We start from the raw sequence: 27,342 nt of genomic DNA on the forward strand, positions 1-27,342 counted from the left end.
CTACGAACGCCTACAGTAGGGTTGCTAGGGATGACGAGCATTTCCATACCCTTGGGAACGCCAGAGGGTGTCATGTGACTGACGATAACGATCGCGCTCTGCGCGAACTTCACGAAGAGAAGTACGCAAGTCTTCTACTGTACTCGCAGCTCGATCTGCACGCTCCGTAGCCACCTTGGCCTCGGAAAGGGCACCACGAAGGTCCCACTTCATCTCACGAAGCTCTTCTGTACGAACGAGGTACCAGCGAGCTAACGTCTCGATCATCGAGCCGACATTCCAAGACTCGTAGGCCCTTTGGCCTAACGCTTCGACCGCTTTCGACAAACGAACCAGGTCGTCCCTGGTAATATCAGACTCGACGATGGCCCTTGCGTCAACGACTGGAGGATCCAGAGATGCCCCAGACGGTGCTGGGAGAGAAGCAACTTCTCCGGCAACATGACTGTAGTCCCTCTTATGACCCAGCCCCAAACGCCCTCGACGTCCTGAGCTTGGGTTGTTTCTGTACTCTCGACGGAAGGAGTCCGACGCAGCGTGATAGTACACGTACGACGATTCGACACCGGTCGAAAAATCCTCCCATACGACGAAAAGTGCTTCTGGTGCACTACGGACGCGTTCCATAAGTCCCAGGGCTTCTGAGAACGACCACATTCGTGGAGTTCCACGACCAACGAGCGGGGCTGCCAGACGAGGCGCGCCCGGCACGACCGAACGGAGTGCATTAAGTACGCCGTCTGACACGAGGAAGGCTCGACGCTCACCGAGAGCTTGCTGCATGATCGCACATGCAACGTTAACGGACCACTCGAAGGTCACGACTCGCTCGAGGCGAGAAAGATACGGGTGCTGTCGTTCGCCGCATAGCCAAAGTACCTTAAAACGAGGGGACAGAGTACGGGCACCCCTGCCGGTGGCATAGACTGCCAAAAGACCGGAGGGAGCTCCGCAAAATCTATCTTGGTCAGACCAATCGCCAACTCCGACGACGGAGTCACTCGAGAATCATGCGATCCGCTCCGGAGATGAACGAGCCAGTCGGATGGCCACAACACGCGGCCAGTGAGGCGCATTAAGCCCGCGGTGGCTTTCGTTACCACCGGACGAAGATCTTCTGAGCCCGGAACTGGGTACGTATACAGAGGCTTGACCAAAGGAAGCGGCATCTCTGTATCCGACGGGTCGACAGTCCCGAAAAGGAACCGAGCGGCTCGGTCAACGTACTCCACTTCGGAGTAAGAAAATACAAACGCGCGGTCACACGGAATTTCCAAAGGCACCTGAAACGCGGGTCCCTGCCGAAAATATTCTTCCCAGGCCGTAACGATGGACGACGAAGTCCCACCTCCCGCCATTTTCTGGAACCGACAGAGGTCAGGACGGGGACTGTCCACGGAAATGACATCTTCGAGTGTCACGTCTACACGAGGGAACTCCTCCCATTCGTACGTCAATCCTGCTCTCGGTAGCGATTGGGCGGAAGTATCGGCACGGCCGAGCAGCGACGTTGCGGAACCGATCCGCAAGACGCCCTCGCTCGGGGGGGATCCTGTGTACGGATATCCCGGGACGCGACAGCTTCCGAATGCTGAATAACTTGGCGTGGCACAGTACCACTCGTAACGGCGCAACGTCATAAGGCCACCGGGCTTAGTGACGTTCACGTTTCCAGAATCCTCCAGAGCAGACCGGTGCGTCGGCTTCAGGCTCGGAACGCCGAACGGCACGTTCGATGCGCGATTACAGACCCCCGATGGGCCTGATGCCGATGAAGAGCCCACGGCGGGAGGACCTTGCTTGTCCACGATGTTCCCCGACGAACAAACGACAGGATCGCCTCCTGAAAAATCTTGGGACATACGAACAGGCCTTGATGGCACTGTAACGACGGGGAGTCCCGACGAGACGGAAGGAACCTCGGTGGTGACGACGGCAGGCGGTCCTACCGACGCGAGCCCAAGCGTAGGCGGGGCACTCGAAACAGGAACAGACGGCCTGTCCGCGAGCGATGGCGCAAGCTTTCGCACAACTTTGTCGTTCGGAGACATCGCAAGCGAGGCGGATTCGCGCGGGATACGTCTGCGTCACAAAAAGGACGCCGAAAAACACGATCTGTTAAGTCAGAACGACTACGCGGAGTAACCGGTGCGGCCCGCTGTACGGAAAACGAAAGGAAGCTCGCACGGCTTGGCTTACCTTATGCAGAAGAACAACGGAGTGTGATCGAATCGCACGGAGAAATGGAGAACGAGTCGTGGGACGACAAACTGAAACGAGACTGACCGATCGTCTACCCCTCCGCTGCGCGCGGTCGCACCAGATGCTGCGCTGTCAACATATTCGAACTCCGACGGCGAGATGCACGCTTGGCAAAATACGTGGCCAAACGAGGACACACGTGTCCGCAGCTGATTTGTCCTGCTTAATTTTTGCGTAAATTTTGAAGTGGGACACATGAGTCCTTATCGCACGCGCCGTGCGTAATTTTTCGGAAAATATTTTTTGCAAAATTTGAGCGGGACGCTCAAGGCGAGGAGGGGGCCATGTGGTATATCGCCAAGTGTCCACTAGTGTACATACTGTACTCGAACACCCGATGGTGTATGACGAGGACCGCATTGGTTAATTCCCAATTCGAAAGGTAATTACCTTATCGCCCGGTAAGTTGGGCAGCGCAATTCGCGTCCGTGTACGTACTGTACTCGAATCATACCGTCTAATGTATGATACCGGCGTACCTCGCTGGCGCCCAAGTGCAGGACCGTTACTGCCCGACGTGTAGTCGTACCGTTACAGTCTGGCACTGTAAGAACGGGGACTACTGTAGTAGATATAATGAAGTAGGGAAGGGGAAGGACTCGAGTGGGTCATCGATCAACGCAGTGGCATCATCTCGAGGGCCGACCCCTTTGTCCCTTGGTTTTGTGCCTAAGTCTTTCGCCTGACTACGTTTTCGTCTTCCCTTTTTGTACATCGAGTACAACGAAAAGTACTCCACCGCAGGGGTAACGCACGACGAGCGCTCCGCATAGCGCCCGGATTCGTCCTCCGTGACGGCGTCGCCTCCGCACGGCGTCGAATTACCACGTCGAGGACGTCGATCTGCCTTTCGTGGCATCGTTGTGTCGATGCCACGGTCCGTTCTACCAAAACTTCTCCCAACCAGCTACCAAACTCCCTTCTGTCTTGTTTTGTGGTTCTTACTACACGTGTGCACGGCACTCGTCGCGTCTCGCACGCCTCGAACTACAGTACGACGTGTCGCAGCTCCCGCTACCCGAAGCAGGTCGAGCGCGGCACGTTCTACTACAGCCCCACCGTATGTCGCCCACCTGCGCGATGCTACAGTGCCAAGTTGAGGAAAAGTGAAGAGGAACCAGAACGTTTGACGAAGTTTCGAAGATATTCAAGGTACCAACTCGGGAGGCGAATGATAAGCCTACTACAGGCCCAGAGGAGCAAGCGAGACCAAGGCAGGCGAGAATTGATAATAGGGGAGGTTAAATAAGTTAAAGCAGGAGAAAAAGAAGTCAAGACACGAAAACAAGGGAAAATATTATTTTAATGACAGCCAAAGGGTATTGTCTCGAAACATTCATTTCTCCGTTGACAAACAATACTCTTCATGTTCCCACATAAAGAATGTAATGTTTCTCAAGAAGCAAACATATATTGTTCATGGGCCATCTTATCACTGTTTCATATGTCTGGAACTAGCGTTCTGGAACAGTACCCAGTATCATTGTCATGACAATCTAATGATCGTTCACTGACAATACTAGTGTTGTTTCTGACTTCAAAAACAGCGTTTTGGACATCGTTTCCTCTTTTCCCTAAACGTTTCGTCCAAAAACACTATTATTTATTGTTTTCCTTGTTTTTGCCTCTGCAGTGCGTGATACACGTTGTCCGACGTGTGGGAAGATTGAACACACGACCGAGACGTGCTGGTCCCGCTTTGCAAGAAAGAATGTGGCCCATGCGCGCCCTCATGGTAACGCTGGCGCAGAAAGCACTTATCGCGCCAAGCCTGGCAGCTCTGGCAACAACGCCGGTGGCGAGGCCAGCAGAGACTCAAAGGAAGTCACGGTCATAACTGAGACCACCAAGGGACCATTGGTGGCAGCTACGAAACGCAACGCCGAGGGAGAGGCCTTGCCGAAGCAGTCAAAGAACTTTGAAGAAGTTTCGATTCCAAGGCTGCTGAATCCCACTCCAGTAGCACCCAGTGTAGCACGCGCCTGGAACGAGCCGCTGAGAATGCCGAGAGTGAAGCTTGCACGCCAGAAGAAGAAGAATATTTCAAAGAAGGCGGCCCTTCAGGAGCACGTCAGCATGTACAACATCGTGTCGGAGCTGGCCAATGCACCGTCTGGTCTAACCTTTGGACAACTTGTCCGTGGAGACGCCGAAGGAGCAAGGAAGGAGATGAAGCGCCTTCTATCGAGAGTGTTGGGGCGTTCTCACGGCTTTGCGGGCTACACGGATGTCTTCCAGAGACGTCTTCGTGTGGCTATTGTTTAAGTTTATGGAACCGATGCTCAAGCATTATTGGATTCGGGTGCGGTGCCGAACATCATGTCGCCACACCTCATGAAGAGGCTTTCTCTGACGCTAGAGAGCACGAAGAAACTCAAAACTGTGGCAGAGGGGAAGAGTTCCCCGTGTGTTATATCATTGCGCCAAATACCAATCTCGTTTGGGGGACTGGTGAGCATGATGGACGTCCTTGCTGTTACGAGAACGCCGTACGACGTGATCGTTGGGATGCCGTCGTTAGAGGAGCTCCAAACGTGCATTAATCTGGGCCAACAGCATGTTCAAGTAACTGTGGGTGCTGAGACGATTCGACTAAGCCTGGAGATGGATGAAGATCGCAAAAGTCCAGGGTCCGGTACCGAAAGTGTTCCTTCGCACAATCACAAACCAAGCTGTTGGGGCTCGTCATCGGAGAAGAAAGGATTGTGGTGGATCCTGAGAAGACATCGACCATTTTGAACACCCCCGAACCGTATACAAAGACGGAGTTACGAAGCTTCCTTGGGCTAGCGGGGTACTACCGCCGATTTATTCCCGAGTTCGCAGAAGTGTCTGCGTCGTTGCACGCTGTTACCTCTAGCAAGGTCGAATTTGCAGTTTCGGAAGAGATGCGAGCCGCTTTCTAGGAGTTGAGGCAGAGAGTGACGTCTCCTCCGCTGTTGGCGCTCCCGAAGTTTGACGAGCCCTTCGAGGCAGATGCATCCAACGTTGCAGTGGGAGCAGTTCTGGCTCAGAAGAAGGAAGATAAAAAGTTCCACCAGATACAGTACGCCAGTAGGACGATGACGGAGACTGAAAAGAAGTACTGTACCCGTGAGAAAGAAGCGTTAGCGATGATCTTCGCGCTAAAGAAGTTTCGTGTGTATTTGCTGTCAACGCAAAAGCTCAAGTTGATTACGGATCACCAGGCCCTTCAACATGCGTTCAAAAAGAAAGACATCTACGGTAGACTCGCTCGTTGGTTTGATTTCCTGGCGGAGTACGAATTCGAGATATTGTACCGCTCTGGCTCAAAGCATTGTGCTGCTGAATTTCTCTCGCGTCTTCAAGACGACAAGGAGAGGCGCGAAGAGGATGAGGGAGACCTGGTATACGCCGCCGCAACTTTTACGACAGGAGATATGCTGAAAGATATGGAACCTCACGTTCAGGACACATACAGTTACTTTGATGGCGAAGAGATGGTTGAACAAGATTTCGCGCAGAGGCTCAGGATCAAGAAGAACTCCAGGCGGTTCCTTGCCTGGAACGAAAGGCTCTTTCGCAGGACGAAGAATGGGATCAGGACAATCCCTTCTCGGGAGACTGGCCTGCATATACTGCGTTCGCTGCCTGCCGACACTGGCCACTGGGATGCTACAGCCACGAAGCAGCTCGTCTTTGACAGATACTGGTGGCCGGGAGTTCATGGCGATATCTACGCCTATGTCCAGGGATGTGAAGGCTTCCAAACGGTTGCGCCCATCCCGACGTACAAGAGCACGGATGTAATACCAGCTTTTCAGATCTTTGAGACGTTCTAAATACTTTGCCGGGCCTATCCCAAGACGAAGAACGGAAAACGTTAAATCCTGATAGCGGTCGACCATCTGACGGGTTGGACCCTGGCTTAGGCTACCGAGACCGCTACGTCGGCGGAAGTTTTCAAGTTCGTGGAGGAGATCATCCATTCGTTTGGTCCCTCTCGGACTGTAGTCTCAGGTAACGCAACATGTTTCAACGCGACAGCGTTGAAGAACTTCATGGCACAACAGGGAATTTCGCGAAAACCGGTCCTCGCCCATGCTTCCATGTCCAAAGGAAAAGCCGAGCGTTTGGTCGGGACTATAAAGCGTTCAATTCGGAAGACGCTCTTAGGTCAGGGCGCCGCTAGCTACAAATGGGAATCCGCGCTGGAGTAGATTCTCTACGGGTACCGGCGACGTCGACTGTCGGACGGGTTCTCCCCGTTCGAGTTATGAATGGAGTGAAGCCGCCCTCGCAACCCCAGACAGATCCGAACCAAATACGGTGGGAGGGGGGGCGTTGAGGGGCACAACTTGGGACTGTTAGCGATCCTCGCGCTCCGAGTGACGAGGACTTCTAAGCGGTTGGGCAGAAAGAGCAAGAAGATGGCGGTTATCTCACAACGCCAATTCGACGTAGGCGATCAGGTTCTGGTCGCCCGAGGAACAGCATTGAGAGGGCTACAGAAGTGGTCCCTAGGAGAGTCGAAGGGGGTGGGAAGAGAGTGAATCTGCTAATGAGAAAGAAGCGGACTATGCAACTGATATCACGAAAATGATTGAAAGTTTTACAATTCGAAAACAAAGGCAAGAATGTTTCTGCGTGTGATAGGAGGGATGAGATAGTAAGACGGCTACAAGAGTCGAACGAGCAAAACAATAATGTCGCGAAGTGTTCTGAATGTGCTCCCAAACTCTTCCTTCATTATCCAACTTATTTAGAGAAAGAAAGTTAGGGGCGCAATGAATGTGACAGGAAGAAGAGAAGTGGTGCACTGAAGTGAACTGTGAGTTGCAATTCAACTTACGTGCTCGCCAACATCGGTAAAAGTCAGCACTCGACACGGTTCCATGGCTTGAGAATTTGGTGGAAGAGCCTGACAGACGAACAGTGGACGATAAAATGCGTGCTCATCTTAGTAGCACATTGCGTGCGGCTATCTGTTCACATATTGTCTGCATTGCTGGCCCACGTTTTGAGCCCCCTTGACAAAGGTGCTATCGCGTGAAGTGGATCCATGAAGGAGTTGGATCCACTACGGACGGATTTATTAACAGCGCATCACTGCAGTAAGAAGCGGAGTTGATGGGGATACTCTTGCTGCGAGTGCAACAGATGCAGAGTTCCACAGCGGTATTCTGAAGTGAAGTCGGGAATACAGTCTTTGTGACTCACGCTCGTACCTTCGGGCAGACCGAGGTTCCGCTCAGAGCGCTCCTTTTATATAACTACTATGTCCGGGGGGTTTGTGAAGTCCAGCCCCTAACTGGCTTAAGTAGATCAAACTAGAACTGTCTACATCTGTTCTAGATCCTTCTACAATATTCTGGTACTGGAGTTTCTTTGGTTTACGAAAGCTTGGCATTTCTCCGCAGAGCAGTCGATCTTCGCTCTAGAACATTTCAGAGAATACTAGATCATTCTTCTCATGTCTCGCAGGGAAGAGTAACATAGGTGCCATAAACTAACAGGGAAAAGTATTGTATGGTGAATCGCTGGACTGCTTTCTACATGAAGAGTAATTCTACATTTAGCGACACGTAAGTCAAGAGAGTTTCAGCATGATCGGACCCATACAGTTGATGGCCCGTATCTAACATGATACAGCACCGATTTCCTCACTAAAGGTTTTCCAGTAGGGGTGAAATGTAGACGGTGAAGATCGTATCAATCTTTAATTACCACTGTAGGAAGCCTGTACTTATATTAAAGCATAGGAACTAAAATGATGATGAGACTATTGTGCTCTCCCAGATTCAGTTTGAGTCAAACGGACTAAACCATCATTGATCTCGGTCAATCCTGGTGCGCAATTATCTCCTATCAAATCTCATGTTGTCCGAAGCCTCTAACAAGCAGAATTGAGCTGCATGAAGTCATACAATCTGGAATGCATTGTGCACGCGTCTACACACGAAATGCAGTATATATTGCATACAGTTTCCGTAAGCATCCCTTAACAGAAGAAACACAGCAACATCACTAACCTGCCCAGCTCTGACCGTCGTCTGACACTTGATGCGTAATGCTAAGAGGGGCAACCATTTTGTGCACGGAGATAGTTGTGTCATGTGAAGCAGCATCCGACACGTAGGTAAGAAAATGAAGAGATACCATAGCAACCTACAGTACGAAAATGGACTGTGCACTTTGCACTGTTAAGATACAACATTCTCCGTATTGATTTATGACCGCATGGTGAACTTATTTGTAACACGTACATTAGCATCGGCGTTCTCGTGGATCTCAGTATTTAATGAAGAGTTACCATAAAAGGCATCGATAGTCCTCACACAGGCAGCAATCGCCGTATTCTGATAGCCTTAGTTGCATGGGTGAAATTTTGGTATGGAAACAAAACGTTTTTGTCTGAATAGGAATTGGTTCTGGTTCCCATCGCCTTTATTTGAAACTAAAACGGGGTACATCGCGATGCCCACACCCACTGCCACCTAAACATACCCTTCGGGGGTAATATTACGAGCAACTACTCTTCATGAAAGGGACTGAAATTGTTCTGCGATGTATTGGCATTGAGGCTGAAACAGCTATCGTCGACTTCTAGACCAGCAAAGAATTTGATAATCCCATTGTGACCCCTTGAGTCCATTCTAACAACTGCATTCCAGGTGGTGCGGGTAGCTCAGCGAGCAGTCCTAATGGTGACGATTGCAGCACCACCATCCCTTGTACGGATAACGATGCAACTTGCAACGAGAGACACGGCAATAACTGCCATAGGAATACTTGTGGCATTGCTTTTTAGCAGCGCGCCTGCGTTTGACGCAACGGCACGGACATTTCTTATAAGATCGTTCTGCAACATCCACGTCCTCCGCGACATCTTGTTGAATGGAGATGTCTTCCTCGACGCGCTTGTCGTTCACAGCAAAGGCGACTGTGACCAAGACCAGGAGGGCCAAGAGAAAACATGTGCTGCGATGAAACATGGTAGAGAGGTAGACCTGCTTTTCGGATGATTTGATGCTTTTTGGTTTGGATTGGAGAAAGGCGTTGTGGGGCGGGGGGTGTTGAAGGACAAAGTAACTGGTTCAGGCATGTCTTATATAGACGCAGAGCTGTCCATGATGTTCAGGGATGAGACGGTTCCAGCTCGTTTGGTTTGTTGAGAAGAAGACTAGGCTGACACAGGCATAGGGTAATATGGCAAAGCTGTAGACAACTTGTCAGTGTTCACCAAACGCGGTGGCATTTGAGCAGGGGCTGTTTGTGATAAGAAAAGAATAGTTCTTTGATAGATTCTATCTGCGAGGCGTGTTTGAATGGTAGATATTATTTCATCTCCCTCAACTGTCTTACTATTTACCACAAGCGGAAGAGGCTTTGACTTTCTGGATGAGATGCAAAGGTTTGCTAGAATTGAAAGATGTAGGTTCCAATCAAACCGGGTGTTTTTCTCGCCGGGATTATGATGGAAAGAGGCCCCAACCCCAAAAAGTTTTGGCGGTTGAGAGATTTATATGTTTTCTCCGTAGTTAATCTGCATTGTCATTACTTTGTAAAACGTGGATCCGCGACTACCGTTTCCGACTCTCGTATTAGGTTGAAGGCGAAAGCAACTAATGCTCACGATTAAAGTGTAGTGGTTTCCCGAAACAGTGGTGGTATTGCTGAACAGGATTAAAACACATTACAGGAACATACTGAGGAATGAGGTAGAGAGCTGCAGTTGTGAGCTGAAAGTGGGTGGTGTTGCTTTCAAGAGATGGCCAATCATTGTCATATCTGATATCGGTTGGCCAGGACCTCATCCAAAATGCCACCGAGTGATGTGCAGATGCTACCCTAATTAAAAGAAAATAAAAGTGTATAACAGATACAGTCTCTATACAAGGCATACACAGTCGAGATTCTCGATCTGTGTGATCTGACCATGATCAGAAAACGAATTGCGTCCGCACAGATAGTTCCAGCATGTCTCGATGGTCGATATACAGACGGGGATGGAGACACGCCCTTCTCCACAGACCAGGACAGATCCCAAAGCACGACAAAGGATCGAAGTACTCTATGCCCTCGAATAAAAGGAAAAATGGTTTTGGCCACAAATATTATTGGCCAACGATGCAACTGTGGAAAATGGAAGGAGAGCATTGATTACGATACGATTAGATCCGAACCGATCGGTTTGCCTCGTAGACTTTTGTAGTGATACATTGGTTTCTCTTTAATGAAGAAATTGCTCCTTGAAACTATAAGACTACGTCTGCTGAAATAATCATAAAGCATACGAAATTAATATCTAATTCATCAAGCGAATGGAATTGGGAATAGGGTTCAGAAGATGCGACCAAGATGCAAAATAGTGAAAGCAGAGTCATTTTAACCGCGAAAAACAGAGTCCACTTTCCGAAAGTATAATATTAACCTATTTCTCCCAACCTGTAAGACATGCGGAAATTAAGGAAAGTCATGTCCTCTTCTCGGGACTGTCAGGTCGTTTCTCGTTAAGATGCGACGCAAAGAAAAACGTACTCTTGTGGATACAGTGAATACAACAATGCTTCTCATCGTTTGAGAACCAACGGAACTTCCTCAACGCATAACAGGCGCTCACCCTCACACCTATTGCCTACTCAAGCAAGGGCGAGCACGGTGATATGTAGGTGTCGGGGATATAGTGAATTGCCCTCTCACAGCCTCGACGCCAGCCCCGATTCGTACCATGGCGCACGGCTAATTCGAACAATGTCATGATGAGCGCCAAGGAACGGCATCAATACAACTGCTCTCGATAGACTAAATGCAATAATCAGGCAAAGACAAGGCGAAGGTTAAAGAGCGAGAAATAACACTAGCCAGAAACTGATTGCCTTGCACGCTGACCCTATTCCTGAATTTTCCATTAGAGATACCCCTGTCCAACCGCCAGGTTGCGTGTGAACCAAAAGCGCCTCCCGCAGATGTGTTGAGATATGAAAATCTCCCGGATACCTGCAACGAGAAACCATTGAGCAGCAAGAGAATACGCTACCAAAATCTGAAACCATTCATATCAACGACGTTTTCTCTGTCGACATTGGTGTCGTTGTCCTGTGCCGAAAAGAAGATAGCCTCCTTTGCCATAGCTCGACCCGTGACGCTTTCAAAGGGCCTTCATTTCAAACCCCTTCGCCGCATACAAAAAGGGCGTGTCCTTAGTAAGGGCAACTGTCTCGGGTGTGTATGGGGTGAGCGCGAGGGAGGGAATAACCCAATGACAAAAGCTGTTTCATGTATGGGGTGAAGGCGAGCAAAGGGCAGGGATCAAAGCGGAGCGCTCGTCCTAATTTCGGACACGAAGATATCCTAACAACTTGTGAAAACTCGTTTTCTGCGGTTCATGAGATGCATACACGATCAAAACGATGCAAGGATGCGTTTCCTTCTTTCAGTGGGCGTTAGAGCTGAAATGCGTTGAAGGCAGCTCAACTGCATAATCGCACATGCGCCATGTAGAAACAAGGTATCGCGCCTCGTCACACGACAGCACGGCACGATCTGCGGCGAGTGGTATTAGCAGTATAGACGGCGGTTGAGAAAAATAGGTTTTTGTTGGAATCGCGTGATGCACTGGCAGGCATGGCGGAGGGTGGTTTGCAGATTGGGTAACAAGAAGGGGTTGGTGCGACAGGGAGGCAGTTTTGGATGCAGAGCACTCCAAGGTCAGAGGCGCAATGGTGCACAAAGTAACAGGAGGGGAACATGGGGGGAGGAAGTGAGGATTTATGAAGAAGCAGGGGGCATGGAGGAGGGGTTGACGGCGCGCGACAGACACGAGAGAGGCCATCTATCTAGGTTGATTTGAGCGGAGATGGAAACGGAAGGAAAGCCTTGTTGTCGGTGGGCGTCAAAAAGACTGGGTGTCGATGCCGTAAAGCTTTATAGAGGCAGGCATGCACGAGATATGTGGACAAACGTGTTCACAGTGATTGCATTGTACTGTAGCATGTAGACGTACTCCCTTGCCACACCAGTAATAGTCCAAATGGACTTACCCTTGGTAGCATTTAGGACACCGAGGCGTCTCTAAATAAATTGTTTCATTTCGATACCGACTGGGTATTTCGGGCCTGGGACATGCCCAGTCAGGCGTGTCCTCTGGCAACAGTGTGGAGTCAGGGATGTACAGTACCAAGGGCACCGTTGGTACAGTACTACCTCTGGCAACAGGGCTTTGATGCTTTGAATGCGGGCAGGGCGGGGTGGTGAGAGTGGGTAGAGGCTTGCCACGTGGACATGAAGGCGGTGTCCGATGTCATACTGCTACAGTATAAACGCTAAAGTACAGCATAGCGTTTGGCGACGAAGGTGAGATTGTCGCAGGCAGGGCCCTGATGAGATGTGGCACAGATGCGCAGAACACCAGAAGATGATTGGTCTCCAACACATACGGATGTGAGAGGAATATGATAGTTTTTAGGAAAAGAAGAACATAGCTACTAGAGGAAATGGGTTGGTGGTTCACGAAAGAGATTCGTGCTATCCCAAAAAGGGAAACAACCTTGGCTGCATATGCAGCTGTGGTGAAAATGCCGCTGTGCAACTGTGTAACTGTGTAACTGCCCTTCATGAGTAGCAGGTTGTCGCACTGCCAAAACCCCTCACTCTTTCTTTCCACCTCTCCTCTCACACAGCACAGTGCAGCTACAACATTGGAACCCATTTACAGTACTGTAACGTTCACAGTTCAGTAAAGCGCAATCACTTACTGCGCCAGGTCGCCGTACACACTTTTTCCACTGTACAGGGGGGGGGGGGGGGGGGGGGAATGGAGGTCGCGATATAGTGCCACCCTATGTCAGTGGGCCGAAAACAGCACTATATCGAACAAGGCACTGTAAGATAATGAGATTTACGGCTTTTTGCAGCCACTTCCTTGCATCACTGTTCAGAAAGACCGCTCGCAGGACGCCATCACTCATAATGTATGTACAGTACTTAGCATCTTCACTACAGACTCAAGTCTAATCAAGCATTTCTATTATTAGTAACTGCCGACCCGTCGCATTGACTTCCTCCTTTTTCGCAGCCATAAATGCCAGCCTACACTTTTGCAGATGTCCAATTGCATCATCCACCCTGCCTTTTTCCATCATAGTCTCTATTCGAGTTAGCAACTGCATAATATCTTTCCGCGGCGGCAGCGACTCTCGGGCGGTACGTCCATCCAACGGCCTCTCTGGAGACCCTTCGTTTTTGGCTCAAAATTCGTGCCACCCGCAGAAGGGTAGCACTATATCGGATCTGGCACTAACAAAGATGGCACTATATCGCGACCCCCCTGTACACAAAAATGACGAGTCCACGTACGACACGTACAGTAGTTGAGGAGACGGGAGGACGGAAATCTAGGCCCAGCACCATACCCCCAGCACCATACCCCCAGCACCCTACCCCCAGTACCCTACCCTTCGAGTGGTACTCCTTTGACTCCGGCAAAAGTCAGTTCATAGAGCCGCAAACCTTACCACAACCCATCTCGAGAAGCGCATGTATGCGACGAGGATCAACCTGCCTGCGCCAACCTTGCCATATAGCGACGAGGAGGGTGCGCTCTTGCAATTCCCATCGGCTTCACACACCGAATTTCCCCACAAGAGCTCTATGACTGATTAATCCTCCGTAAGTGCTCCATGACAAACGCCGAGGTAGCGCCAAAGGGAGCTAAAAGAGCGCCTGCTCTAGTTGGTCGACAGCGTCAGGACTCAGTGTGGGCTGTCTCCTAAACGTGCGTCACCAGGGGGCCCAACCGTCGGATTAGAGGGCCAGGTGCCGTAAAGGGCACGTGTGCAGATGCTAGGGGTCGTATGAGGCGTACTACACATCGTAAGAGGGGAGGGAAGTTTCGTATACCAGCGAGGTAGGCAACGGCTGTGAAGGTGGCCAGGGCTGTTGGATACATCCTGGAGCGCGGGAAGAATGGCTGAGCATGTCCAAGCGCAATAGGATGCACCCGCTAATAGTCCACCCTCTATCGCTAACATGCCCTCTATTCCCCTCTCTTTCCCCCTAACATTATTGTTCTCCACCCCAGGCCCGCACAGACCATCCCCTCCAAACCGGACGCGGGCCAATCGAAAGTGACCTGAATATCCCTGATACGTGCCTCTCCCAAAAACGATGACGTAGGTGCTGGGGAAGCCTCATAGCTATGGGCACGTAGGAGTGGGAAAGTCCGCTCCCGTGCCCTTGGCAGATGTTCACGCCTACAGAGGCAACGACAGCATCAAACGGGCGAGAAGCGACCGGCCATCCACTTTCAGCTGGTAGGACAGGGGGCGGTTGCTGGTAAGGAGAACACGGCATCCTATTACAAGAGCCGGCACGCGCGGCTTTCTGAAGAGAACGTGGGACATGAAATGACTTGTGATGGTCGAGGTGAAAAGGCGGGGTTCGTGGGAGGGTGTACGCAAAAGTGAAGGCGGTGGAATCAGAGGCGTTGGTTCGGAGAGACACGCCGGGAGGGTACAAAGCAGACGAGGCATAGCTGCGATAGAACATTGAGATAGAGAATATCGCAGACCGGCTCCGTTTCCGCACACATTCACCTCCCCGTCTCGTTGCAATTCTCCTTCCTCAGCCGTTTACGCCGCCCCCTCTCGCAAGAGACCCTTCTTTTCGTCTGAGACCTTTATAATCGCCCTCAACCACCGCCAGGCTCCGCTGGGTTCCTTCATCAACCACGATAGGCAACCACGTTAGGCAGCCAGCTGTGCGCACGGTGCGTCTGGGGCAGCCTATTGCGCTCATCCCGCACCTGTACCCCGCCTACTTTGAACGAGGCTGCCCTCCCGCCCTAGTTCCCACCCTCGCCATTCGGGGTACAGTATTGCAGTCCCCCCCTAAGGCTGCACCCGACAGCCTGTGTTCATACAATCCAACTTTCACGCAGAAACCACCCTCCGACCCCCGCCAGCAGTTTGAGCCTACATTTTTGTCCATAGCACCTATCCTTGTAAAGAGGCACATCCCCCATGCGAACATTTCTCCTCTTCCCGCATCCTCACGCATCAGCTTGTCATCACTGTCTTATCGTTCTTCCACAAACTATCTAATATGCCGTACACAGTCTGAGTTGAAAAGGTCTCCACCTCCGCCAACACCCTACATCATATATAGCAGGACCCTCTCCAACCCCGGTCGGCGCTTCCAAATATGTCTTTATCCCTGGCGCGCTCTAAAAGTTCTTTCCCACATGCCCGCTTCGAAGGGGCAATCCAAGCACAAGCGCAAGGGGATCATTCGTTTTTTATCTGATAGAACCGCATGGACCTGCGCTCGGTGCCAACCAGTACAAAGTGCCCGCCATGGCTGATCTGGCGGAGGCGTAAGTTGGCCCAAAACCTGAATCTGTGTATTGCGTTGAGAGCTTCCTATTCGGTTCTCATCACTTTAGATTTTTTTAAATGTTTTCGTGACCGTAAAGTCACGAAAACGCGTGTTTTGGCGGCGTGTTCGCTCATATTTTGTAAAGGAAAAATTTTCAGACAACGCGTTTGGCAAAATTCACATCATACCGGAAACTGGGGGCATGTGAGTTTTCCACAAGTTTCACATCCGCCTGATCACAGCAGTGCCGGATCGATCCGTCTTGAAGGAAAAACAAAGAGGGTCTTCCGTTCTTTTCATCCGCACAAACGAGTCCCAGACTGCACGGGTCGTATCGATATGCGTCATGGACGCCCCTATCGCTTGTGGCAACTGGCGGAGAGAAGGAGCGGACAGGAGGTTGAAGAGGGCCGTACCAAGGGAAAAATGCAAGAGGTGGCCGGCAACGCGCCTCGGAGGTTGAAGATCCTTGAGGGCTGCCTTTACTCGCGCGTCGTCGCGCTTATATGCTAACTTGTACGGTAGCTGCGCCGGCGAAGTCGTTCCGATTCGCCGATATGCCCGAACCAGTACAGGAAAGGGCTCGGGCCACGGAGCCGATTTTGGCCTGAAGCGCGGGTCTCCTTTGCGCTTTCGCCGACCCTTTCGTTTCAAACGAAGAGACATTCCCGCTCGTTCGCTCGTTCGCTCGCTCTTTCTGTTGGCCTTCGAGGTGAGTCAAGCTGCCGATCGAACAGAAAACCCGGAGGCTTTCGTCGCTGCTCGAGATGGTCCGTGCTCGCGCGTAAAGTGGCTACACGCTTCATCTGCGCAGAGTGCGTCAATGGACCAAAGCGCGACAGGATCTGCCACAGATGCCGCCGAAGCAACCGCGAAAGATAGACAAGTAGAATCTTCTAAAAAGCGGTCCTCTCCAAACGGCTCCCCCTCAGGCTGTCAAGAAGACGAAACACATCGCCCTTTCGACTGAGAACCTTTCTATCTTTGTGTCGAGCTACAATATTCGCAGCAGGGAGTATTCGGGCAGGTGCACGTGATCCGTCGGGCGGCACAACGATGTACAGTACAGTTGTGAAATGTCCCGGTCCCGTCATAGATATGTATGAGGGTGTGCGGAATAGGACACGGTCGATAGGGTTCTGTTACTACGAACAAAGTGGGAGAGCACAAGTGCCCGGGAACTGTCGCTAGTTTCCTAGAAGAAAGTCTTTTTTTTCTTTGCCTGCTAATTGCTTATCCCCCCGTTCTCCCTTGCCTCGTAGTCATCTATCCGCTATTTATGGGGTCTCTGCCTCGAGATTACCGCGGCCCTGCTATGGTCGCGAGCTCTTCTTTGCACTTGAGCATTTACAATTAAATACCTGCCTGGTACATTGCCCGTCTATATCTGCATTCTTTCATAATGCGATCACACCGATAAATGCAATTTCCTCGAACGCCCATTCGATATATGATTCATAAATGGACTTATTCACAACAGTACAGTTGTGTACTGTTGTGTTGCGGGCAGGTACCCTTACAGTATAGTATACATATATATCGCAGGTATGTCGAACAAGTTACAGCGACTAATAATAATAAGGGCGCCTTGATAAATATCTAATCATAAATAACTAATCACAACAGAAAAAGTCAATTTCACCCGTCTGTTGCCACAAAAATGCACCTGATCGCCCCCCTAAACGCAAAATCTCCCATAATATGTAAAAAAAATAGTGCGACTTGTCTTGAACATCCTCAAAACCACTCCACTCCAATCCAAATCAAAACACTCAACCACCACTCACACGGTTGTCAGTCCAAGGGCAAATCCTTCTCGAAGAATCTCGACAAAAACTCCGAGCCCTGGATCGTGAGATGGTTCGCGTCACGGCCGTATCCCAGATTTAACTTGCCCTCTGTCGTGTTCCGATCGCCCAGCAGCCGACAAATCGGCTCACCATCTTCTCCGTCCTTGCAAACCGGCGCATACATGTCCAAAAACGGCGTGTCTGGCATCTCCGCTGCGAGCAAAGTCTTATAATCTTTCCAGTCCTGCAATGACCTAGAGCTAGGCTTCATCCAATCGCTCAGGCATGCCGACTGCTTCCTGGACCGCAACAACCTCCCTAACTGCACGAGTGGCGACTTTTCCAAATCCATGCATGCAAACCGCCAGTGCTCATCCATGTGCATCCCGGACGGCTCGCCCGCCGCCATATACCGATGGCCCAACGCTTTCAAATCCTCAGCCAAGAAGACCAGCCTCCTCCGCCTCGCCTCCATGTCCGCAAACTCGCCAAAGCTCGCGACGATAATGGTCGAGTTTGGCGGGATCGGCTCCGAGTCCGCGACCTTCTCTCCCCTCAGCATCTTCCACCTCCTCACGTGCAGCTCATGGCAAAACGCGTCCTTGGTACCAATGACCGCATCGTCGCGCATGGAAACGAGCGGGCAGCTCGTCTTGAAGTTGAACATAAAGCTGACTCCCCGATCTCTCCCGATGCGGTTGAACGCCGGGATCAAATGTCTCGCATACGAATCCCCCATGATGACCGCGTTGGGAGTCTTCTTCGAGGTATCCCCAACGAGGCAGCAGTCGGAGTAATTGTTCAAAAAGTCGCGCCTCTTCACGTATGACGGGTCGACGCACATGTCGCGGAACGTGACGACGACGGCGCGCCTTACGTCCATCTTGTCCTCCTCGCTAAGTCGAAAGTCCCACCCATTCGTGGCAAGCCCCAGCGCACAAAACGCGACGGTGACGATGAGGCCGATCGCTAGCGGGACGCAGTGGCGCACGCGGTTTTTTCGCAGCGGGTCCTCGACCAGCGTGCGCAGGAGCCACGCCGACACGAAGGTGGCGGCGAGCAGGGTCGGGACCGACAGCATCGGGACACGCAGCCCGCTGCTAAAGTATCTGGCGAAGACATATATGCCCCAGTGCGTGAGGTAGGCCGAGTAGGTGAGGTTGCCCAGAAAGCGGACGGGGCGGTTGGCGAGTGCGTAGCGGGCGACGAGCGAGCGCGGCGTGGCGATGAGCGCGACGGTGGCGGCCAGGACGGGGAGGGCGTGGGTCGGGGAGTTGTTCTCCGGGACGAGGACGAAGGCGGCGAGCACGGCGAGCAAGGAGGCGAGCGCGAGGACGTTGTCGGCGACCGAGCGCAGCACGGACGGGGCGGCGGGCGGGGTCCAGTGCGGCTCGAGGACGGCGAAGAGGGCGCCGACGGCAAACTCGTAGGCGCGGAACGGGAGGAGGAAGAAGGTGAGCGAGGCGTGGCGCGGGTGGAGCAGGACGGCGGGGGCGAACGAGGCCGCGGCGACGAGCAGCAGCAGCGGGGCGCGGAGCGCGGGGCGCGCGGGCGTGGTGGAGACGAGCAGCGTGAGCAGGAAGGGCCAGAAGAAGTAGAACTGCTCCTCGAGGGAGAGGGACCAGGTGTGCAGCAAGGGCTTGAGGGCGGCGTCTTCGTCAAAGTAGCCCGACTCTGCGAAGAAGTGGAGGTTGCTCACCAGCAGCAGGGAGGCGGCGGCGCTGTTGAGGGCGGAGCGGGCGAGGTCGGGCGGGAAGGCCAGGAAGGCGGCGACGAGGGTGGCGGCGACGGTGGCGAGCGAGGCCGGGTAGAGGCGGTAGAAGCGGCGGACGTAGAAGGAGCGCAGCGAGAAGGCGGGGAGGGCGTGGAGGATGTTGCGCGAGATGAGGAAGCCGGAGAGGGCGAGGAAGACGTCGACGCCGATGAAGCCGCCCGTGGAGTGCGCGACGTCGAAGTGGAACAGCAGCACGCCCAGCAGGGCCACGAAGCGCAGGCCGTCGAGGTGCGGCAGGTACGGCGGCGGGGCGGCGGAGGAGACCATTGCGGGGAGGGGGCACTGGCGATGCGGGAAGGACGAGAGGGTGCGGGAGAGGGCGGAGGGGGGGGGGGGGGGGGGGGGGGGGGCTGGTGCGGTATGATAGGGCACGGAACGGGTCTCGTTACGGTGGTCAGCGGGCTCCTACCGTAAAGTCTGCGGGGGGAGTGGCTGGCTGTTGGTGTGTGTTTCCTTTTCGGAGGCGGTTGCTCCGCGCGGGGTGTGTCAGGAGCCGCGCAAGCGCTTCCGCGGGCGGCGGTGAGCGACGCGAGCACGTGCACCTCGGAGCGTGCACCTCGGAACGTGCACCTCAACCGCCGCGGCTTTTGCGCGCGGGGCGCCAAGCCGCGCCACGCGCGCGGCCGGGGCTGCCGCGGTCACATATCGTCTGCGCGAGTGCGGGGGCAGCGCTCCTGCTGGCACCAGGCGGGCGGGCGTTGTCGCTCCTGCTCCCGCCCGGCAGTAATGGCCACGCGGGACACGTGGACACGCGGTGTCAGCCGGGTCGCCTTTTGATTGCGTGCCTTTTGATTGCGTGCCGTGTGAAGTTTCAGAGTACGCAAGTTTCACACCGAGGCCAGTTGCCGCGCCGCGATTGGCCACGGTGGCATCCGCGGCAGCCCAATCGCGCGCCACCGGCCTGCCCGTTGGAGGATATCGTTCAATCGTCAATGCTGAAAAAAAATCCCCCTGCAAACCCCGATCCTTACTTAAACCACAATTCCTACCCCTCACCGCCCCCCTCCCTCCCGTATCGCTCCCACTCACCATCCGTCTAACACAACCCTCCACTCCCCCCCCCACACACACCCCGATCCGACCCCGATTCGACCCCGATCCGATCCCGCTACCCCCAAACCCGCGCCCCGCACAATGACAGCACCGAAGGTCGGCATCAACGGCTTCGGCCGCATCGGCCGCCTCGTCCTGCGCGCCGCCATCGAGAAGGGAACGTGCCAGGTCGTCGCCATCAACGACCCGTTCATCGACCTCGACTACATGGCCTACATGCTCAAGTACGACTCGACGCACGGCCGCTACGCCGGTGACGTCTCCATCAAGGACGGCAAGCTGCAGGTCGACGGCAACTCCATCACCGTCTTTGCCCACCGCGACCCCGCCGAGATCCCGTGGGCCACGGCCGCCGCCGACTACATCGTCGAGGCCACCGGCGTCTTCACGCTCAAGGACAAGGCCGCCGCCCACTTCAAGGGCGGCGCCAAGAAGGTCGTCATCTCGGCCCCCTCCAAGGACGCCCCCATGTTTGTGTGTGGCGTCAACGAGGCCAAGTACACCCCGGACTTGGACATCATCTCCAACGCCTCGTGCACCACTAATTGCCTCGCCCCCCTCGTCAAGGTCATCCATGAGAAGTACGGCATCGAGGAGGGCCTCATGACCACCGTTCACGCCACCACCGCCACGCAGAAGACCGTCGACGGTCCCAGCAACAAGGACTGGCGCGGCGGCCGCGGCGCTGGCGCTAACATCATCCCGTCCAGCACCGGCGCCGCAAAGGCCGTCGGCAAGGTCATGCCCGAGCTCAACGGTAAGCTCACCGGCATGGCCTTCCGCGTCCCCACCCCCGACGTCTCCGTCGTCGATCTCACCGTCCGCCTCGCGTCCGAAACTACCTACGAGGACATCAAGGCCACCATGAAGGCCGCCGCCGACGACTCCATGAAGGGCATCATGAAGTACACCGAAGACGCCGTTGTCAGTACCGACTTTATCCATGACGACGCGTCGTGCATATTTGACGCCAGCGCGGGCATCATGCTTAACAGCAAGTTTTGCAAGCTCGTCGCATGGTACGACAATGAGTGGGGATATTCTAACCGCGTCGTTGACCTCATCGCACACATCTCCAAGGTCCAGTAACTTTTGTCCCTCCGCCCACTAAGCTGTTATTGCTAGCATGCAATTAAAAACCATTGTAGCGTGACATGGCCAAAAACAACGTGTTCTGTGCCGAATCGTCGCGTCTGCATTATCGCGAAATCCAATTCGTGCGAAATCCAATTCGTGAGGGGGACGACGACGACGGAGCGGCAGCGAATCATCTCTCAATACCGAAACCCCCTTGGGAGTTGGTTGCTTGCGCACAGTCTTGATGTGATTACATCATGGCCTCTGATTTGAGAGTGTGAGTGAATCGCGTGAGAGTTGTCGGGCGGGAAGGAAAGCCACCCGTGTTGCGATCTCCCAATGACACGAATCTCTCCAGATATGTGTGTGACCTGTGTACACGTGCACAGGTATGCGTGTTGTCATCGAAAGGGCGAAGAGGGCGTTTGTCCTCTTTTCTGTAATGACAAGCAGCATTGGATGATGACTCGCCCTTTGTAAACGTATGATAAGACGGAGCTATCAGATAGCAAGATTCTTCCCATTCTTCATACTGTACCCTTACAGTACAGTACGTACCCTACCTCTCGAGAGGTAGCTAGTGTCTATTGCACCAATGTCCCTCATACTTGCATGAGGTCACTTTTCATTTTTTTTTTCTTGACTTTCGCTTTCTCAACAACAAGGAGAAAGATGCCCTCGCTACCGTACTTTTGACTTGTGACGTGTGGAAGGAAAGAGACGAGGGAGAATTTCATGTTCGTTCTAGTCGTTTAGAAACGACTAGTTTCTATATAACAACTTCGAAAAACGGAACTGCGTACTCCATCTTCATTACATTCTAACATCTTTCTGTGTATTCAAAACTGCCATCCTGGTAATTCTGCAAGATGTTATGCCGCGGACAACTGCGTTAAGAAATTTAAGAAATTTCTTAACGCAGTCATCCAAAACGACTTTCTAAACTTGCTATTTGATTGACATCTCCTCTTTCAACAAAATATTGTTTTGTCATCAGTGTGCTGTGCAAAAGTCTCTTAAGTTGACACAACATCTGATAAATATGTAGGAATCATCCGTCACGGATAAGTGCTAGTGTCTAGATAACATTTGACTTCATATCGGTCAAATGACCGAGATGAGGTTACTTTTCCACATCCTTTTTCTAGGCTTGTGCCTTCTCGATAAGAAGAACAAAGATACCCACGCCACCACGCTTGAATTCTGCGTTACCGAAAGATGGATTGTAGTGAAAACTGTATATCCTTTCGGATTGTTTTTTAATGCCCGGCAAAGAAGCTTTAACGAGCAACCTTCAAACGTTTTGCAATGGTAACTTTGAAACCAACACGCCTGTTTCGAGGAGAATAACCGGGTATTTGAACTCCATTAGATTCTTAATCTTTCAGTGCGTTCAAAACTGCAATGCCGATCTTCTGCAAGATGCTGTGGCCGAGGGCATGTATGTTAGGTGTCCAATACGACTTTCCCCATTTGCGAGTCAGTAACACGAAATCACCTCTCTCTAAATATCAATCTGCTTAAGAACATCACCTTCAAAGTTGGCCGTAGTGGGGCATATCCAATGGACCAGGGTAGGCTTGGCCTGCCCTGTACGGACTGAGACCTTTTGTCGATTAAACGAACGAGAATGGCGACTTGGTCATGCAAGAAAACCGTAGACTATCTTCGTGCTATCCTGCAGCCAACACTGATCTCAACGACTCGCAACTTCATGTGCGCCACCTCAATGCAACCATTCCACGGCTCCTTTGAAACCACACCCCATTACTTCCAGCAATCTCAGGCCACCACACTAAGGAAGCCATTTCGCTATCGCCTTGCCAATCTCCGTTGGCGAGTCCTCCTGTAAGTAGTGAATCCCCTTTACTGCAGCCATTTCCGTATTCTTCCACTTCTTAACAACTGCCCTCATGCTTGGCGATATCAATCCTGGCTTTCCGTCAATGAACAATTTCGGCAACTCTGATCTCGCCAGCCATTTAGAATATTTCTTCACAATGGCTACGACTTCCGCAGGCTCCCCCTCAATGGGCACTTGTCTTGGCCATGTCAGCATAGGCCTCCTGTCCTCTCCCGCTTTCAGGAACGGCCTACGATATTCGTCAAACTCTGGCTTCGTCAAGTTGCGCAGAATCGCGCTAGGAATGAGGTCTTCCACAAATGCGTTGTCTTCGAGAACCAGCTGCTCACCGGCCGGGCTTCGCAGCACTCTGAAAAACGGTTCGATCTCCTCTGGAAAGTCGCCGTACCGTTCGAACGTTGACACAAAGCCTTCAAAGAACGCGATCCCCTTCACGGAATTAGGATTTTTACGATTCAGATACGCCCAGTGGAAGCCTAGTGCGGTGCCCCAATCATGAATTACAAACGTCACCCGCTCCTTCACGCCAATTATCTCAAAGAGCCGGTAAAGATAGTTGCTGTGTTCGAGGAAGGTGTACCTGTACTTGTTGCTGTTGTCGAGCTTGTCCGAGTCGCCCATGCCGATGAGGTCAGGGGCTATGAGGCGTCCGCGCCCTTCGAGATGCGGCATGACGTTGCGCCACAGGAAGGAAGAGGTTGGATTGCCGTGAAGGAAGACGATCGGGTCGCCTGTGCCAACTTCGACATATGCCATCTTCTTGCCGTCGATGTCGGCAAACTTTTTCTCAAGGAAACGCCTAGGGGGGAAGCCAGTGGGTCTGCCTGTGCCATTACAGATGGTTGCAGCGAGGAGGAGGGCTAAGACGAAGAGCTGCATGGGGGTAGACTTGGCAATCATGATAGAAAGAGGCTTCTGAAGGGTGTGGTGCTTTGTGGAGGTAGATGTGCTTCGAGATTGTGACCGAGTCGCTGCGAAAGAGTTTATATAGAGCAGTCGCAACCCAGAGACTTCAAGATTGAACACGGAGACCCGTTCTTGAAGACATAGAAGACGATGAATTTGCGTCAAATGGAGAGCTGTTAATGTACGTTTCTCTACAACGAGCGCAATTGTTGTATGTGTTTCTACAGTCTTCTTTCGCAGAGGGAAGCGAGGTGCTTCCATCTTTGAAAATCATGGGGTCGTGTGTTTTCAAGACATGCTTGATGTCTAGATTGGTCTAGATTAGAAAGTCAGCGTGGGCATAAAGCACGTGTTCGTTCGAAAACAGAAAGGGCACTCGAATAATGATATCAATCAACTGGTACATAAGACGGCGAATAGATATGAATTGTGAAAGATGGAGATGCATCCTGTTTCTGGAAGATGTGCAAGAGGCCTAAGGGTGCTTTTTAGAGCTGCAAAGGTGACCTCGCATGCAGAAATGGTCATTCCAGCGCTGCCAGTAAGAGACAGATATGATAGAAGGCTGTGATGAGGTGATTTCAAGTCGACAACTGTTTCGTCATTGATACCATTACAATCGGAGGGAACCATCGCTTGCGAATCTTGTTTTTACAGTATCCTTGGGTACAATTCTGCACAGCAGTGAAAGAGTTCTTAGTCCATGCTGACCAGAGTCCTTCTAGAAGACAGACTTTATGTCGGAGTGGGGGGATTTTGAAAATCAGATGAGGCCATTACGCGCCCTTCAATTGGTTCACGCCTAAGATCTTGAAGACGTTTGTAGAAAATCAATTCTGCTGGCAACTCTGTATCAGCTTCTGGAGGCCACACTCAAATAAGGGAAATGTATGATGTTGTACAGCTCGCATACTTCTTATCATTGTCTGACTCCTGCATTATGCTCATTTCAAAAATGGATAAGATCAGCCTTTATCGAAACGGTCTTCCTCCCTGGAAAAATCGAAGCATCGCCTGAGACTGTTGTTAAATCCAGGGGGGGAAGATACAAAAATATCTTCCAGTGTGTGTGACAATATCCAAAGGATGGTCGTCTCGCGCAGAAGCGCACGGGGTCTCGCGTACGAACGCGGTAGCAAATTCTTGCCAAAGAATATCGTGAATACTCACAGTTGGTGATTTATTACGTGCCCTTTCTTCTTCTTTTCCTCGCTCTACAAAGCGGTAGGGTACATACATTTGTCAGTAACGAGAACGCCGCATCTCTAAGAGTTGCGCTCGCTGTCTGCATTATTTTCTGTCAGCTCTCCGAAATGCTGTCTGCTTCTTCCACATTATCAGCAACGAGCTTCTACACGTGTTATCTGTGTCAACGTATCCCATCTCGCACACGTGTGTCCGTTGTGAGTACACACGAGTGTTGACGACTGACAAGCACATGTGTTTCTCTACAGAGACACGATGCAACAAGGGAACAACGATACGCGGCCAAGCCCTGGCTTGTTTTAAATATGAAAATTCTGCAGTTCTTCGCTGTAAAAGTAAAGTACTGCTGGTTGTCCATATCCGCACCATTTCCAACCATGCTGATTCAACGCAATTGACAGCATTAGTGGAGAATCTTTTTCGGAAGAGGATGGCCTTCTATGCGCTGGCACAGAAGTTCCGTTCCAATCCATCTATTTTCTATGCAGTTATGCTGTGTGCGCTGCAGAATGAGAGCGATATTGATGGCTTCTCAGATCGGGGATATCGTTTGGTGAATGTATCGCAAAGTAGCACTCCCACTCTGTCTCGGTCCCTCTATCTCTGTCTCTCTATCTCTCTCTGTCTGTCTCTCTCTGTCTGTCTCTGTGGTCAGCTCGTAAGTAGAAGTGTTGAGAGGTGGAAGTGCTCTGTCTTTTTTCTTACTAGCAATGAAGTGTGGCATCACTTATAGGGGATGTAGGGCGGTAGGTAAATTGGGACATGTAAAGAATAACAGGAACTAATAAGGGCTAAGGTTGACAAAGACTAAAGTCGACGGAGCTTGACTCAGAAGGATGCAGCAGGAATCACCGATCAATATATCATATTGATAGCAGTCCCCTCTTCAAGAGAGTCAAATGCCGGAATCCCTAGCAGCCTTGACCGAGTCCTGATCTGAATAATCCTGTAGAAAGTTCTCCAGAATCGCTGGGACGTCTTCCTGCACATTTGTGAATGGCTCCCATGTCGGTTCTTCGTAGTCAAAATCTTGCCATTTCACATTAACTTCACATACTTCAGACTGAGGATTGTATCGGAGTCCCAAAAGCTGTTCAACCTTATTCAGGTGCGCCTCATTGTGAACGATTGAATCTAAAAGCTGCTCTGAAACATTCAAATGAGAATGTGAATAGAGCTTCAATCGAGAGGCATGCACAACATGCTTCACATTCGTTAATAGGTTCTGGATCTCAAAAGTAGAATCAGAAGCAGCACGTGTTACGCGCCTGGGCCCTGTCCAATTAACGCGGAGATTCTCACCGCCTTCGGAAGCTCGCTTGGCTACAAGAACAAAATCCCAAACATCGAAATTGACCACTTGTACGCCAGTCTTTCGATTGTGAGACTTCACTGCTTGCTCACGCTTCCTCGTGCGTTTCTCGGACGCATCTTTGTGCATCGCGTCAACGGCGTTCATAAGGGAATCAATCTCCATCAAGCGCTGTGCCTTCACTAGTTCCAGGGAATGTGCGTGTTAGACAACTGGTGGTACTAAAGCGCTCAAGGGATTATCTGCTAGTCTTTCTGTCATTACTGTCACTGGAGCGCGATTGCCGGGAGATGGCCTGACAGAGTGGTTAAGCACATTTTGGACCATGTCAATGACCTCAGGCCACTCTGTGTCCTTTTGGCGAAATTCCGAGAGCATTGCTCTGCATCCACGAAGTACCTCTTTGCACACAGTTTCGACTGTCCCATTCCATTGAGAAGAATATGGAGTTGTGAAGTTGTGGTGAGAATGTAAGGCTCGATTAAGATCAGCCATACCTTATTCTTAAAATGAGATCCGCGGTCGGACACCCAGAAGAGGGAGACCCCAAAAAGAGAAAACCATTTTCTCAGAGCGCGCACAGTGTTTGTGGCGTCTGCGGCGTCGCTTTCTTCTAGAAGCACGAAGGATGATGCATCGTCATTGATGATGAGGACATACACAGGTCCAGAGTTGCTCTCCCCGAGGTACAAATAATCGAAATGAATCAACTCATTCGGAGTAGTGGAATGCATAGCATGTGAAAGTGGCCTGGGAATAC

At 51.8% G+C, this 27,342-nt stretch overlaps 4 protein-coding genes; 2 read left to right on the plus strand and 2 right to left on the minus strand.

Annotated features, from left to right (window-relative positions):
• Positions 1-8,615: 8,615 nt before the first annotated feature.
• On the plus strand, positions 8,616-9,248 carry CHC_T00004222001 (hypothetical protein). XM_005715873.1 is given in 2 exon segments: positions 8,616-8,927; positions 8,928-9,248. The coding sequence occupies 1 exon segment, from the start codon at positions 8,928-8,930 to the stop codon at positions 9,246-9,248; it is 321 nt and encodes a 106-aa protein (XP_005715930.1). The 5' UTR covers positions 8,616-8,927.
• An 8,146-nt stretch (positions 9,249-17,394) lies between these two features.
• On the minus strand, positions 17,395-19,431 carry CHC_T00004223001 (hypothetical protein). The gene has a single exon (XM_005715874.1). It carries the CDS (start codon positions 19,429-19,431, stop codon positions 17,395-17,397), a length of 2,037 nt encoding a protein of 678 aa, XP_005715931.1.
• An 867-nt stretch (positions 19,432-20,298) lies between these two features.
• Positions 20,299-21,306, plus strand: CHC_T00009523001 (glyceraldehyde 3-phosphate dehydrogenase). The gene has a single exon (XM_005715875.1). It carries the CDS (start codon positions 20,299-20,301, stop codon positions 21,304-21,306), a length of 1,008 nt encoding a protein of 335 aa, XP_005715932.1.
• A 1,783-nt stretch (positions 21,307-23,089) lies between these two features.
• Positions 23,090-24,058, minus strand: CHC_T00008448001 (Haloalkane dehalogenase). The gene has a single exon (XM_005715876.1). It carries the CDS (start codon positions 24,056-24,058, stop codon positions 23,090-23,092), a length of 969 nt encoding a protein of 322 aa, XP_005715933.1.
• Between the last annotated feature and the right edge of the window lie 3,284 nt (positions 24,059-27,342).

This window comes from Chondrus crispus, genomic scaffold (genome assembly GCF_000350225.1).
Source record: "Chondrus crispus Stackhouse genomic scaffold, scaffold_22, whole genome shotgun sequence".
NCBI lineage: Eukaryota > Rhodophyta > Florideophyceae > Gigartinales > Gigartinaceae > Chondrus > Chondrus crispus.